General features: G+C 41.0%; 1 protein-coding gene across 1 annotated transcript in view; it reads left to right on the top strand.

Annotated features, from left to right (window-relative positions):
- The window catches only part of FARSB (phenylalanyl-tRNA synthetase, beta subunit), a gene marked incomplete at its 5' end in the record, with an annotated part of 38,064 nt that extends 25,942 nt beyond the window's left edge, over positions 1–12,122 (top strand). The window contains one exon of the mRNA XM_010010617.1: positions 11,859–12,122. Within this exon, the coding sequence (XP_010008919.1) occupies positions 11,859–12,010 (152 nt within the window). The remainder of the gene's footprint in view (positions 1–11,858) is intronic.
- Between the last annotated feature and the right edge of the window lie 4,004 nt (positions 12,123–16,126).

Raw genomic sequence — 16,126 nt, 5'->3', positions numbered from 1 at the left:
CAGGAATGGAAATGTTTTCAGCAACACCTTAATAAATGAATATTAAGTCTTGCTTCCTTCAGTAACTGACAGTTGTTGAAGAAAGATAAATTGCACTCTCTTCTTTTTACTGCCCTTATTTAATTAAATGAAAGGTGTGGTAAGGAGTAGAAAATTTTAATTCCACAGTAAATCACAGTAATAGCTTTTCATTTAGTAAGGTTTAGCTGTAAAATTAGAGGTATAATAGTTACCTCCATAACTAAGAACATCAATAAACATTTGCTTTTATAATAATAATTAGACAACAAACAACTGTAAAAGCTGTTTTAGACTGTGAACCTCAATTTGCAAGACAAGAGGAGGCAAGTCTGGGACTAATTCTGAGTTATATGTATAGAATTGACTATCTCTGGTGATCAGTTTAAATTTGGAGACAGATACACTGATGTTTAGTACCTGTATTGAACTTGGCATTATTAATACCCGTTTTATTTTAAGGAACTGTAGCTTGATTGCTCTTAATGGCAGTCCTGGCCTTTCAATTGCCTGTCTTGACAGCCATTACACTCTTCATAAATGTCAATAATTGTCTATTTACTCAGAGATAACTAAAGAAAATGTGCCAATTTTACTGTGAAGCCTCCAAATACCATTTATGCCATACTAGAAGATAGAAGTCATTTCTGAATCCGTTTGTAGTTCGAATATAGATACTTTAGAGGTGCTATTGCATCCTTGAAATTGTATTTACAGTCTCAAATTACAAGTTTGGCAGATGATCAGAATTGTGTGACAGCAGCTGTTTTCAATTAAAAAAAAAAATATCAGCTGGTAATGGACTTTATTCGAGTCCTCCGAATTTAACATGTGCTAATTCCCTAATATTTTTTCTTACTCATGATCAACTCCACCTTGGAATACTGGGACAACAATAAATTTTTCTAGTATTGCAGAATTCCCAGTATTGTCACTGTAAGTTAACAGCAGCAGGCAGGAGATTTGCTTTGAGAATTGCACCATAATTCTGGTGCCTAAGACTCCCAGCAGCCTAGAAACATCCTAGTCCTGATAAATATAACCAAACATTCTTCAATCTTCAGTGGACTGTAAGACACCTTATTATTCAGAAATACATTATTTCCAGAGGTGAAAAGAAATGTCTATTAAAAGCTTACGCATTTCTGTCTCACATAAGAAGTTCAGCCAGTCTTGTTAGCAGATGAAAGTACTCTACCTACAATTTGTTTTCAGTATCCTTAAAAGTCTTTCTAATGCTGTCTTTATTGCTGCCAGTCATTAATCTTTCCTAATTTCATTCAGTTTTCTCGATGGATTTTCAGCCACTGTTACTAATCACATTTTATGAAATGCAGTTTATTTCTCTAGGTTTTGCCTATAAGCAGCTTTTCTGATTTTTGACCTCTTTCACTACAGCACTGAATATAGGTAGGGTTTTAGCCAAAAATGTTCCCAGTTTTTGTTTTGATGCTAATACTACTCGTTTATCAAATAAATCGTTCTTGAAGATCTCCCAATCTTCCACTCCTGTGTTACTGTTTATTTTTTAACTCTCCCTCACAGTCAGCTTCATTAATTAGCATGAAAAGGACAGGACAGGTTTGTGGATTTAATTTTTTTTTAATCTGACCAATTTTAGTACTTCTAAATGTATTACCCTAGTTCTACAGGGGGTGTCAGGAATTCCAGCACTGATCATTACAATTGCTTAATTATAAGACATCAGACAAAATTTGATGTTTGTCACTAATTCCTGTGGTTTTTGCAGTTTGGCCACTACTTTGAGATCTAATGAATCTCATTAATTTCTCATACTTTTCTCTTGAGCAGTGTTTCCTGCAGCATCAAGGGAGCTTAGTTACTTGAAGAACTATGGTTCTAACAGCTTAAACTGTAATAAAATGTCTGTGGCTGCTCACTTAATGTCCCTTTAATTGTCTGTTATCTCTGCACTTAATTTCTTTCCTGTAAATTCAGGATTTTAGATTTATAGGAACTAAATCCCTACAAGCTTAGTCCAGGTTTATTTCTGTCTTACTAGGTGTCTTCCCACACTAGTGCTGATGCCTCAAATTTGGTTGTAACTGGATTAACACCCAAGGAGGTATCTGGCAAAGAAATGAACCAGGAAGGTTGCCTAAATTATTTAATCAGCTGAAGTGGGAGTCTACAGTGTTGGAAGTTTCTCCAGATAGACATGGTTTATCAAAATTTGACAGCACACTGTATCACTGGACATCTCAGAGGCGTCTTTGCTGTTGCAAGTGATGCAGTTAGGCCAAACAACACAAAGAATTTATCACAAAACTCTTAGTATGGTTCTGGAAGTAAGTCTAATTTCATTAGCTTTGTGTTACACAGTTGATTTTTGTTATGCGGAAAAAAAAAACGGCTATCAAAAATGAGTTTGAGGAGGGCTTTTCCACTCCTGTGGTCATTTTGGCTCCTCTTTTGAAAGTTTTTGAATGTAACTTCGTGATACCCTTCAACTGTAATCTGCTTGCACAACCCTTATCCTCAAAAAAGGGTGTATGAGAGGAAAAATACACTATTTTAGCACAGCATGGGATAATAAAAGTTTTGACAGGCTTAGGCTTCTTCGTCTTTTACACATTCATCACCAAATCATATTTGACACACTTTTTCCCCCCACATAGGAAATAAAGAAGTTCAACAAGAGAACAAAGAAAATTCTTTTTTTCCCCTCAAATTTGGAAAATTTCAGAACACAAACTCCTTTGAATTTTCTCATTTTGAAGTATGCTTCCCTGTAGTATATTAGTGGGAGGAAAAAAATCTATGGTAACTGCAAAAATATTCTGGGGAGGTTTGTCAAGTCAACTTGTAAAGAGACACAAGCTATGTTATCTTCCTCTTTTTGCACATACTAAGTAATAAAGATTGCAGTGTTTCTCTTCCCATTGCATTTTACTCTGACAATTAGGGATGCTCCAAAAAAAATAGCAGCATTTCTCCTGACAGTTAGGCTTTTCATTTTCTGCCAATTTTTGTCAACTCCCAGAACCATCTAAATCGTTGGCATTTGTTTTCCTGAGATCAACATGTTCATTTCTTCTCCCTGACATTAAGTCTTTGCTCTTCCACTGTTCCTTTATGGAGAGGCCTCTTCAAAGTTTAATTCTTCCCCACCCCCCAAAGGCAACTATGATGTATTAAACCGATAAAAATCTTGTTTGCATAAAGAGTTTTAAATGTCTGGCAGAGCTTACGTTGTACAATAGAGAATTGGGTAATTGCCATTTTTTTCTGTCTCCTTACATGTTGAAATAGAAAATTATTTCTTAGTCATAAACTGTATTTTCAATGTTGCAAAGCCTTCTCTAGAAAAAAAAAAACTTACTTATCCAAGTGAGTAGCAGAAATAGCAGCAAATTGCACATCTCCTTTCTCAGTGAACAGGGGCAGTAATCTAAGTGGTGAGGGTCAGGGCACAGGTCTGGTAACATTAGCTTCTCTAGTAAAGTGCGACACTTGACCAGTGCCACAGTTTCATCCTTCAATTCCATTTTCACCTCCTGTACAGCCTGCTATGGCTAGAGGCCAGCAGAGCGTGTGTATGCTTTCATTTTCACTACAATAGTGATACTAATGCTAGCAATTGTGATCATGTCAAATTTATAGATCATAGTTAATCAGTTCTCTGATTCAGTTTTTGAACTGTGGTACTGGAGACAGAGGGGCAGTGCTTCAAATTTAATCTCACATGCCTTTTCTAACATTCAGTTACGCAATAAAATTTTAAACAGAAATTTGGAAGATTTTGGCTCAAACTTTTAGAACAAGATGAATGCAATGTCCTAACATTAGTTTCTGTTGACCATGGTGGAGGAATTTACTTTACTTTTGCTTGTGGTGTATGTATTAGAAAACAGTAGATAACAAAAGAAATGCCGAGCTAGTGTAGACTCAACCCAGTACATGTGCTGGGTACAGACCCTCCTTACTTGAGTCCAGAAACAGAATAGGATTTGCTGTAGACCCAGCACTGCTTCTGGCCCTGGGGTGGCTCACACTTAACCAGTTCAAACATTTCTCTTCCTAGTGGTGCACCTATGTGCTTTAGCCACAAGGTGCTGGTTTGCAACCGAAATCTTAGTTGCTAAAACTAAGTGATTAACAGTTCCAGTGACTGCTGAGATTAATTGTTTAATTATGTGTTATTCCATGCTAGTTTGTCAAGTCATTTTCTGAAAGGCATGAAATGTGGTAGCTGTGAAAGCATAATATCAGGTGGCTGTTATTTATCTCAGCATGTAATGTCAAGTCATTGGGAGGGGAGGACAGCTTGGTCTAGGACATGAAGTGAATAAACAACGTGGAAACTAAACATGACATACTAAAGTAGACTTTAAGAGTGACTTAGTGCTGGTTCTTGGTGTTCTCTAGTACTTGTATGAAAGCAGATTCTAAAAGCTAAAATCTGCTGCCTTACTGTGTATAGGGAGTATGTTATACCCCCACCATAAAGAATACGGTTTATTGTTGCCAAATTTCTGGCAGATTCTGATGTTTGCAAGGATTAATTATTTCTTTAGATATTCAAAGAGGGGTAAAAACAGTTGTGCAACAGAAAGAAATTAAGTTTTCTAATATTCAAAGCTTTGTGATCTCTAACTCAACTGAAATAGCAAGACATCTTTAAAAAAGAAAAAAAAAGAGCACTCTATTTGGGATTAGGAATTATCTAGTTTTATAAATAGCCATGACACAGTATCAATTTAGATTTGTGACAGAGAGGACAAAGTGTAACATTTCAGCTAAATCTGGATAAATCAGATAAAACTGGCCTAAAAGCAAAGATTAGCTGCACTGTAGAGTTACCATTACAGCTCTAACCTCCAGTGTAGAATTGCTGTTTCTCACAACTGCCACACAAATGAAAATTTATTGAGCTTTATACACAAATACTGCTTTCTATAAAAATACATGAAATTTGATAGATATCTTTCTAGGTTTCCTACTTATTATGTATGCATTATTTAAGCAGCCACCCTAGTACTCCAGCACTGAATACATGGAAACCTGTTACCAAGGTCAGTGATCCAGAAAGTCTGCCACCCAAATATTACCTTTCATTAGGAAAGGCAGGAACACAGTGATTTTACCCAAATAATCTTGTGTCTGACACTGTTGTAATCCCTGACTGAATAAAGAGCAGCTCCAAACCTATTAAATTCTTGAACCTGACATTCAGCAACACCAGACATCCTCTGTTAAAGCTCCTGGGGCATTCTACAGCAAGAATGAAAAATAAATCTAGTCTAAAAGTCTATATTGGTCTCTTTTTCTCAAGGCAAATGAAAGAAAGAGATTTGTAGCTACACCAGTCCGCAGTTCATCACTGACACTTCAACACACAACTAGCAACTGTTGTTAGTTGCTTGTTGGACCCAGGCGGTGTTGTTATCTCCTCACAGTTTGTATTTGTTAAACAGTATCATTGATCCCTACTAATCTTAAGTATTGCCAAATACAGAATAGAAAAATACTCAGTTGTAGATCTGCATGAGGGTTTTCATGAGACAGAAGAATTAGGTTTTCTCACACCCTCCCTGAGATGCATATTAATAAAAATGCAGCCATCAACTTGGTTGTAACACAAGAAGATGGTTCGTTGACTGACCACTACAAATTTGTGGATGGTTCTCCATCTTCCCTAGCCTCATTGTGTGTACAAGGACTCTAATACTCAACTGTAGTTTTGGATATCCAGTGTACCAGTCCAGGTAAATAATTGATTGTCCTTTTACCCTCTTCTGCTATGACTTATATGTGGAGGCTTTTAAAATAACATAGGAAGAAACCAGAAGGAAAGCTGTATTTTAAGTAGAAGACATACTCATTCACATCATACAGATATTTCCTCTGTCAGCTTTTCAAGTGTTAAGTATTTTCTTTGGGAAATTGAAAATAAATAAATAAATATAAGATGCTTACCTTCAATTAGATTGTACTGATTTTAATTTCCTGATGTTTCATTACAGTTAGGTGTGATCAGGAGAGTGAAGGTTGTTCTGGCACAGCTTTAGTCAAGAGTTACAAACCAGGAAGCTAAAGCTAATAAATATCCTACTGATCCCAAAGGTTGGTTTTCTGTGCGTGAGGGTATGTGGAGAACTGCTGACAACGTGCAACTTAAAAGAGCAACTGATCTCTCAGCATGTGCCAAAAATCATGCAAGATTCGAGATGTCTGTGATTTTACAAATAAGGTGAATGTAAATCACTCCATGACAAGATCTGATTTTGAGGTTGCTCTTGCCTTGCATGAGGTTCTGGGAGCCCGACTTCACTGCATAGACGGCCAAGAAAAAGTGGTTGCCTTTTAAAATACTGACTGGTCTGATAGGGTCCTGCTACTTTGCATTTGAGCCTATCTCACAAAAGAAGGAATTAGTTGAAAATGCGAAGAACCTGATCCTAAAGAGAAAACCAGCATCTAGCCTCAGAAAACTAAATTTGATCCAGTGTAGCACAGGTAAAGTACTTCACCAGGTGAGTCAGGATGAGGTAGTGAAAGGGCAGCTGGAGTGACTAAGGGGATGGAGAATTAAGATGAAAGACTTTGGAGGCCAGATAGAGGAGAGCTTATTACCTTCTTAAGCTTCAGCTTCCGATGTTCCTTCAAATTATAGGAATAAGTAAGGCGGTTTGAAGGCTTAGTGCAACTGTAGGCTTATAATACTACTTTAATCTATTTCTTTTTGAAAAGGAGGGAGAGTAAGGTAAAGAGAAGAAACTGTGCAAGGTGTTTGACAACAAAGAGTGCAGGGAACTTGGAGCTCTTTAAGGGTCAATTAGCCAGAAAATGTGCTAAAGACTACATGCTCTGTTGGATTAGTGGCCAAAGAATTACCCCAAAGCAATCAAAGTGTCCCTGTTGCCTGAATACAGAGAGGCAATTACAGATTTTGAGGACATGCTACAGAAGCTTTAATTAAAGGTATTATTTCTACATCACTGAACATTGGAAATTAAATTCTTACTTGCAGCCACAAGAAGTAGCTTTTTTTCTTTCTCTTGTGTGTAGTATGTCAGCATAAGACATGGCTGGCTTTGGCATCTCTTCTTTAGGAACACATATTGTATTTCACCCCGCCCCTTCTCATAACTACCAGTTATAATGTTGACATATTAAGAGATGGATTTCCACTGCTAGACCTTCTTGCTTCTTCTGGCATTGCATAGGTCTCTATCAGCAAGGACCTTGAAATATGACTGGATTTCAAGGTGAAGTTTATGAAGTACTGTTTGTGTGGAGAGCAGAAAGGATTAACTACATCAAGAGCAATAAATCCATTGTCCTTAAAATAGATGGTATAGTAAGCTACAACATTCAAATGAATTTTGGTTCTCGATGTACTTGATGGTACAACCAACCAGACGTACAAGGGCAGCCTTTCAATATAATTGCACCAGGAGCAAACACAGCCCCTTCTAGCACACCTACTGATAATGGTGCTTCCAGGCATGCTTTGGCAACTGCTTTCTTCAGGAAGACCATGCTGTTCACAACCATACTGTTCTTGATGATGTTACATACACAGATGCGACAAATTCTATTGTCAGCTTTGAACTCCTGGTCAAAAGGTGCTGGGAAAGCACCCTTTGGACTCCTTCTGGCATAAAGACTTAATTGAAGCTTAAGAACATTGGGCTTCAGCTTACAGTGTGACTTATTCAAGCAATATCATAGCGTGTGCATTCTTTGTTTATTTCCATATGTGCAAGTTGCATAAGCACATACCTTTCAAACAGCATTGACTCTCACTCTGAAGTTTTCTACTTTACTTCAAGAGTTGATATGATAGTCCAGTCCATAACACAAGCCTTGCTAGAAGTCTAAACCACCATTGCTATTTACTTGATAATACAAGAAACAAGCAAATCAAGAACAAAAAATCCTTACCTTTGTTTCCTGGTTACTTTGACAAATCCTCTGTTTTTGCTGTCCTGCTCTGTGGGTTGCTCAGGTCCTCCTCAGTTTACAGGTTGTCCTCAGCACAGGGAGATTCCTCTAGCTCAGGCCTCCTTTTCTAGTCGTGGTTGGTCCCTCAGTCAGAGCACTCCTCCCAGCTGCAAATGCTCATTTCTCTTTTTCCCCCCTTTCTGCTCAGATTTTTCATGTTTCTCCTGATTGTTTTCTTCCTCTGTATGTTTCCCTTTCAATGTCTGAATTTTTTGATCTGAAATTTATATTTGCATCAAATTCTGGTGCCCTGGCAGGAACACATGGACCAACAACACCCATTCTCAAGTGAGAGCCAACCTCCTTCTCTTACATGCGTGGTCAAAGGAAAAGTTACTAAGACAAAGACGGCCTTAGATCCCTATCTGCAGGATGCAGTCTGTAGGCCCTTTTGGCAGGCAGGAATATACTTTGAAGCATTCTGTAATGCAGCCAATTATAATAATAATATTTTCATTATTAACCAGAGTTCATAAACTCTCTGTAAACCTGTTACTTAGCTCACGTTTCTTTGGTGCAAGAACCAAGTGTTAGCTGGACAGATGGGGACCCTAAAGCCTTTAACAGGTTCTTTCATTTTGATTTGCTTACTGGCTGGTCTCTTCCAGTCACAGAATTATACCCTGCAAGTGCCATGTCTGCAAAGCACCAGGCACGCTAGTGACCACACTGTGAAGTAACCAACATTTCAGGGTTAGATTAAGTAGAAATAGAGGGGTGATTTGGAGATCCTGCTTTCTGCACTTTGGGGAGCTAAATGTTCCCCCTTGATATTCATTATGTATTTACCTTTTCACTGAAAGGAAGCACAAAGTAAAATAACATCACAGCCCAGCATCAGTTGCTGCATATAAGACAGAAATATGGATGAATGCCTAACCCTTAGCCTGGAGCAGTGTATTCAGAGCACACTAAGTGTGTGGTTTCATGATAAAGCCTTCAGCCAAATCAACAGCTTGTTCCACTCTCCTCCCTTCTCCAGGTGGAGAGCCACCACCTCCCTTTTGGCAGTGGTGATTCACTGATTCAGTTCACTTGTGTATGGAGCTGTGCTGTAGGCTCATAGTAAGAAGGGATAGATTTTATTGCTATTAAGATTCTAGCTAATGTAACTCTTCACTTTATGCCATAATCGTTAAACCATTTCTTAGTTTCCAATATAATGTCATGGATTTCCATCAGTTTTCAAAAATTTTCACAAATGCATAATATTTAGTTAAATGCAAGGGAACTTCTACTGGACTTAACCTCCCAGGGAAGGTCAGTAGTGGTGTATGTGAGGGTCAGGTGAGGCTTTAAGTCCCCGTGCTGCCCATCCGTTTTCTACCTAACTTATGACTGGGAGACCGACAACTAGTGGTGCTCAGGTAGCAGAGTGTTTCTTGGGCCTCAAAACATAAAATTGTCTCACACAGTGGGAAGCAGCACAGGTCTTGGAAACTGCCTTTTGTAGACTGGCTGGGTGCCACCCTATCCAGATGTCTGCGAGTTTAAAAATAGTTAAGTCTCATGATCTAATTGGGTCTAGATGTGCAAGAAGATAAAGTAACTTTCCCAAGGCTACATATAAGGCAGCTCAGAAGAACAGATAAGTCAGACTCACAACTTTATAACTAACCATATTGTCAGAGCTCTTTTTCCCTATAATCTCATAGTGGAGTACCATGCCAGTACCTCTGCTTGGTTTTTGCTCTTGTGCCAGTTTAAGCTTACAGTCAAGTTTCTAAAAGAACATCACTGTGTGTTGCTCACATCCTTGGTACAATACCAGCCTTATTCACAAATAGGAAAGTCTTTACCACTAACTACAAGGGTACTTTATTTTTAGGTTATGTTTTCACCCACAATCTGAAGAGTGATCTCTATGTGTGGCATTTGTTTCCTGTCTAAATTTGTTTCGTCAAGGTTTATTTTAACACTTGCTTTCAATAGAGCAGCTTGGCAATGGCAAGTGTCTGTTTGGCTAAAGTCACATGCCAGAAACGTCGAGGGGCTAGATAATGTCACTTTTGTACATCCAGTGTAAGTAGCTGGTTTGCGCTTGTAGTTGAGACTGCAACTGGATGATTTAAAAGATACTGGTTCTGAATATTTTTTAAAACAGGCTTTAGGTAATGTTGCCGTTATCTTTTACTACTGCCGTCAGGTTTCACAAGGCAGCCAAAATTGAAGTACACATTTAAGTTAATTTGCACTTGCAGCAAGCTGGACAAGAAAAAGACCTAATTGGTGTTCTTTATTTTTGTGGCTGCAAGTTATGACTACAGACCTCATAGGAGACACTTCTTAAGTGAATTATTTCCATTGGGGAGCTAACAAAGAATGTATCTCTGGGCTTGACCACTAGTGATCACTGTCATGCAAACCTTCCTGAGGTTTCAGGTTAATTTGGTCCTTTATTGCCCTTTTAAATAGGTCTTTGTAAAGGCAATAAAATGTCTTGGGTAGATCCTGAACCTTAAATACCATTTGGAACAACCAGAGAGTAAGTTGCCATTAGGAAATGCTTACAGTCATTTTGCAGGATGCAGAGGATGCTGGAGGGCTGAGTACCGTGACAGTTGGGAGCAGGCAGGGAGCAGGGCTGGAAGCATCTCCTCAGCTGTTGTCTTCATACTGGCACAGAAGCAAAGTAGAGCAGGGATGTTTCTCATCCACAGCGGCGCAACTGCACACATACCCAATAACTAGCTTTTCCTGTAGAAGATGCTTTTTTGGATATTGGCCTATTGAGATAAAGATGCAGAGCAAGAGTTGAGGGCAGGGAAGCTGACTGGCCCCTGATGCTGTCCCTGCTGACTCTCTTGAGTGGAAATCTAGTAAAAAGCCCTTCCCTGTCTGCAAGGGCAGTAGAATTAAAAACATGGTGCAGGCAGCTTTCTACATTCAGTACAAAGGAGGATTCAGTGGCTTTGTTTCATCCTCTCCCCTTTGCTGCTTTGAGTTCACAGCATCGTCTGCAGCACTCCAGTAGAGCCTGGAGGTCCTATGCACTGTGCTTTGCTTCCACACACTTGTTATGAAAGAGGTGGCTTCAGATGGGGCAAGTTGCTGGTTTGGTTTCGTCTTTTGATGGGTAATCAGGTCAAAATGCCATTCACCTCAAGACAGGGACAAAGAAAAGGGGAAGCGTAGCTGCTATAGACAAGCTTGAATGTATTGCTGGTGTAGCCAACACGCGTAAATAAGTTCCCAGCTAGGAAAGGCTTTCCATGGAAAAGTCTGTACAGCTCCTCCAAGTTCTTCATGGCAAATTCAGTATTTATTTTAAAAAAACGCAACAAAACAAAACCCTCCCAAATAACATTTAAAACTTGCAGCTTGGTTTGAGGTAAAAGGAAGATGATCTTCAACTTCCTTTGAGTTGTTCATTGTTCCACAGTTTTACAGTGTATATGAAACTGCTTAAAGGCTCTTCTCCAGATGAGGAATGTAGGTTGTTTCTAATTATGTGACATGTAATCAAGCGTGACATGCCTACTTACCCCTTAGATGACAGCAAGCTTTATTTCTTTAAACAGACTAAGGTGGGAAACATTCAGGTGTTACATAGCCTGAAGCCTGCAAAAGTTCTTCATTTCAGTAGCTCTGTGACTCAACTTATCTGTCACAATTTCGATTACAGGAGTAACTTAGTCAAAACAAGTGGAGTGTGAAAAAGGCCCACGCTTTGGGCTTCACATTTTATTTTTAACTTAAAGTGTTTCCTCATCCTCTATCAATCATAACAACTGTTAATGCAAGAAAGTGATTCTTAGCATCTCAGCACAGAGAACAGTTTAATCCCGAGAGCTTTGTTCTCTGTGTTAAATGCCTATTGACTTCTTTGGAGCAGAGAAGTATTGATTTTTCTCTCACTTTCTTCACAGGCTCTGCTTTCTTTCCTGGTCGCTGTGCTGAGGTCTTTGCCAAAGGTCAAAGCATTGGGAAACTTGGAGTCCTACACCCAGATGTTATCACCAAGTTTGAGCTTACCATGCCTTGCTCTGCCCTAGAGATCAATATTGAGCCCTTCGTGTGAAGAAGGGACTTCCATCTTCCTACAGCCATCCACTGTCACATGCAGCACCCTCTGCTCTTTCCTCTTCCTCTGTGGGGGACATCCGCTTGCGCTTTTATCTTCCAATAAACTAGAAAAACAGAGTCTGGCTCCCTGGGTAAATATGTTCCTTACAGTGCAATTTGGCTAGCTTCTGCAGGGGAAGAATGTGGCATCTTGGACTAGATCGTGCCCTTACTGCTTTCAAAGGGTGAGGAGGGGGAGGACGGAGAAACAAGTTGGGTAAAAGCCCAGTGTATTAAAAGAGAAATGTAATGGCAGAGCACATGATTAGTTTTCAAAATCAGAAATGTTCCACAGACACAGCTTCATACTGTAACTGATTATGGCTGCATAACAGGAATTTCATTCTTTTCTTATTGCATGAAATAAGATAATTGATTAGAGCAAATGTTGAGTGAATGTGAGCAGAACTAAGGAGCTGAGCTTTTATTCTGTACGGTTGTCATGTGCTCATCAGTGGCTGGAGGAGGAAAACAAACTTATTTCATGAAAACCAGAGGTATTTTGTAAGCAAGATGTGTGTAATATCTATTGCTCTAGTCCAGACATAACTGTTGATCCTTTATCATTCTAAATTCAGAAAGGGGAGGGTGTGGAATTAAATTTTTCCATGGTTGATGTAGGCCTAGTGGTTTTTGAAGCTCCAGACAAAATTGGGGAAATGCATTTAAGAGCATATGCCAGTGGTTTTTTGCATGAGGAGCTGAAAAATATCAAAGCCTCTGTGAGACTGAGGCTGGCATACTGGTCTGCAGAAGTTAGCGTGGTCCCGCTGCACTCACATCGCCCCGCCAGTGGCTTTCTGGATTCCAGCTGCACAGCAGACACCACGCAGCTTTTGGACAATTTTACTCTTCTTGCAGTTTTGCCCCTGATAATACATGAGAACCTCTCACAGGTCAGGCTTTTCCTTCTAGGTGGCTTTCTGGCAGCAGTTATGCTATAGCCTGCCTCATTGTGCCTCTGCTGTTTGGGAAACTGAGAAGCTCCATCCAGCACAGCAATGCCAGATACATCCTTTCTGGTGTAAGGTCACTGAGTGGGTGGCCAGCTCAGTACGCTGAAGCAGGCTTTTTGCTGGCTTGCTAATGAAGCTGGCTATCCCTCGTTTGCAATACTATAACCATTGCTAATGTTGCAGGCTAATGATAGTAAGTATTTTGCATTAAGCCAGTATGCTGTGACTTGTTTCCATTGCAAGAGCCAGATAGCCCTGATCCCAGGGGGGGACTGTCCAAGAGTAGACATCTGGGTGATGCTGGAGAAGGGCGTTACAATGACTGTCTCATCAAAAAGGGAGATATGCAATGGTGAGGGTGAGGTAAGCTCATACTTTTAAGCTGCAAGTCTGCAGAGACCCCTGTCACTGGACCCACCATGGCTTTTCAATGATGGCCCTGTTGGTAATGTTAACAGGTGGGAGGGCAACGGGCAAGGCTTTTTGGTGCAAGTGTTAATCCAGTACGAAAACTGCACTACAGTTACCCACCTGGAGACCCTACTATTCCCCTCAGGTGTAGATTTTCATTACCTCTGCATGAGAGACATGCAATGAGAATACAGCGATGGCCGTGCGTTGCACGACTGGCTCCAGTGCCCACGGAGAGTGAGAAAAGTGCAGCTCACATTTTAACATCCCCCAAGGGATAAGCCAGCTTGTCGATTGCAGGATATATCTCTCCATGATGCCTACACAACTGTAACCAAGCAAGCTCACAGTGTGGGAAGCAATCTGTAACGCAGATGGTAAGTATTAAACCCCCCTGTTGATTAGTGTGTCATGCATGGGGATTAGGACGGCAATAAGGCAGATTTGCATTTCAGCAGAGTACAGGCATATTTATGTGCACTAAATATATTTCTCTACACAAGATTTTCTGGCTCTCTGGGTGTCCCAATTCTCCTGTGAATTTACTGTCTTTTGAGTGTGAAGTCCAGATTAGGCTGGGACTAAGGGCTTGAGCTGCAGTGGTATGTGTTGCAAGGCTTTTAGGGATCACATCTCCTTTTTCATACCGTTTGCCTGTGTTCTGGTAGCTAAGTGCTCCACAAGCGGGACATTAACTCTGTCCCAGGGAAGTTACTTGCTAAAAGTAGAAGAAGAGAATCAAGAAGAAGGTTGAAAAGGCTCTTCAGAGCCATCAACCCCTCACAGCTAGATGCAGTGCCAGCAGCTTCACAGACCGTGCTGTAGCTCTCCAGTTTAAGCTATACTGTAGTGCTGTGCTCAGGATTAGCTGTGAATCCTGGTGAGTGAGACATTTCATACAAGTCTAGCATGTTTATTGCAGGGCATTGTCTTTCATAGCCCAAAACAAATTATCTGATACTTGCAGCTTGCTCATAGCTCATCAAGGTATATAACACACAGCTCTGTGCTACAGAGAGCCACTGTGAGCATTACAATCTTGCATTTGCCCTTAGCTGTACCTACGGTCTCTGGCACAGGAAACATTGTCTGGTTATGGTGGTGATTTCTGAGCCATTTCTGAACTTCATTTTTGTTCTAAGGTAGAGTTGGAAGTTGGATTTTTCACTAGTGGTCCCCAATTATGAATTACTTTTGGCCTGCTCCTGCCGGCTCTGTGTATAGATCATTGCTCAGGATCTGGACACAAAAAGCTGGAGAGCTGGTGACAGAGAGGTCAAAGCCTGTTTTAACATGCTGTCTGGGTGGCTGCTGGGTTCCACTCAGCTGGACATGAGTATTGACTTCTGGGTTTGTCCTTGCTGTGCTTTCGTGCTGCCAAGGTCCTTTTCCAAACACCCCATGTCCAGCTCCCAGCCACAGGTCTCCCTGCTGCTGTTGTGCCAGAGTATTAATGTAAAGGTAACTCCTGGGACCATTTCCATCTGCGGGCTGGCAGCGTGCTTACTTGCAATTTAAATCATTCTTGGTTTGGCAGGTGAGCATGGAATAGATGAAGCAAAAGCAGCGGTGTGCCAGGAGGAGGTCCCCGGGATCACGGCCTCGGGCACATGCGACACCTCTGACTGCCCGGTGACCTCGAAACTGAGCTGGCATGAGGGAAGGCGAGCAGGGCAGCCGTGCGGACAGACGGATGGCCATCGCTGCCAGTCCAACAGTGAGCGTGGTCCTGTGCAGGCAGCAGGGAAGTGATGCGCTCTGACACCTCTATGGCAGCAAATGGGGGTCATGCTTTACACATATCAGCAAATGTGCAAGAACCCGCCTGCTGCAGGGCCACGCTTCCACCCTGTCCATTGAGGTACCCATGTTTCCTAACTTGCAGCATGTATTAGAAGGGTTAATACTGAAAGTGAGATCATTTTCTTTTCTTCCATCCCCTAAATTAAATCACCCGTATCCAGGAAAGCAAGGTGTAAGCTTACTTGCAGTTTCACATAGAAGCTCGGATGGATTAGGAGCGAGAGGTCATGCAAAGTTGCTGTCGGAAAATTGAACCAGGCAAATTCAGTGCTTGCTGGTTTGGTTTTTAATCCCTGCCAAGGGCTGCAATAACATCTGGCTGCTGCCAGAGCAGCTGGTTCTGCGCTGGGGGACCAGCACATGGAGATGCCCTGCAACAGGAGGAAGCCTGGACTGGCACCATGTGCCCAGAAAGTGGTTTGCAGAGCAAGCACATATGGAGGAGGCAGCCTCAAGGCAGGACAGAGCGGACTAAGCTAATAGTGAGGTGCCTGCTACATCCCTCTCGACAGCACAACAAAGGAAATTGAGAAAAATACAGATTTCTACCCTCCAGCTGAAGAAGGCCACGGGATGGAGAGCTGCAGCACTGGACCAGGACGTACAGGACACTACCAAGGAGAAATCAACAGCCCAGGCTCCAAGGCTGATACTCCGTATCTAAAGGTTATCTCCCATTCCCATCAAAGGCAGTGTTTTACTCTAGAAACCAAGCACACCTACACAAGAGGATCCAGCTAATGCCTTTGTGTAACCAAGCACACAAAAACCAAGAAAACAACCAAAGACAAACAAAACCAGACAAGAAAACCAGCCACAAAACCTCATTTTCTACCGTCACTGGAGATGCAGAGGCACTGAAACTGCAGGGATGAAGAGGTGGGGACAGTGAAGACACGTGG

This window comes from Nestor notabilis, unplaced genomic scaffold (genome assembly GCF_000696875.1).
Source record: "Nestor notabilis isolate BGI_N333 unplaced genomic scaffold, ASM69687v1 scaffold6480, whole genome shotgun sequence".
In the NCBI taxonomy this organism is placed as follows: Eukaryota; Metazoa; Chordata; class Aves; order Psittaciformes; family Psittacidae; genus Nestor; species Nestor notabilis.
Note: the sequence above shows the minus strand (reverse complement) of the source record. Positions and strands in the feature narration are given on the sequence as shown.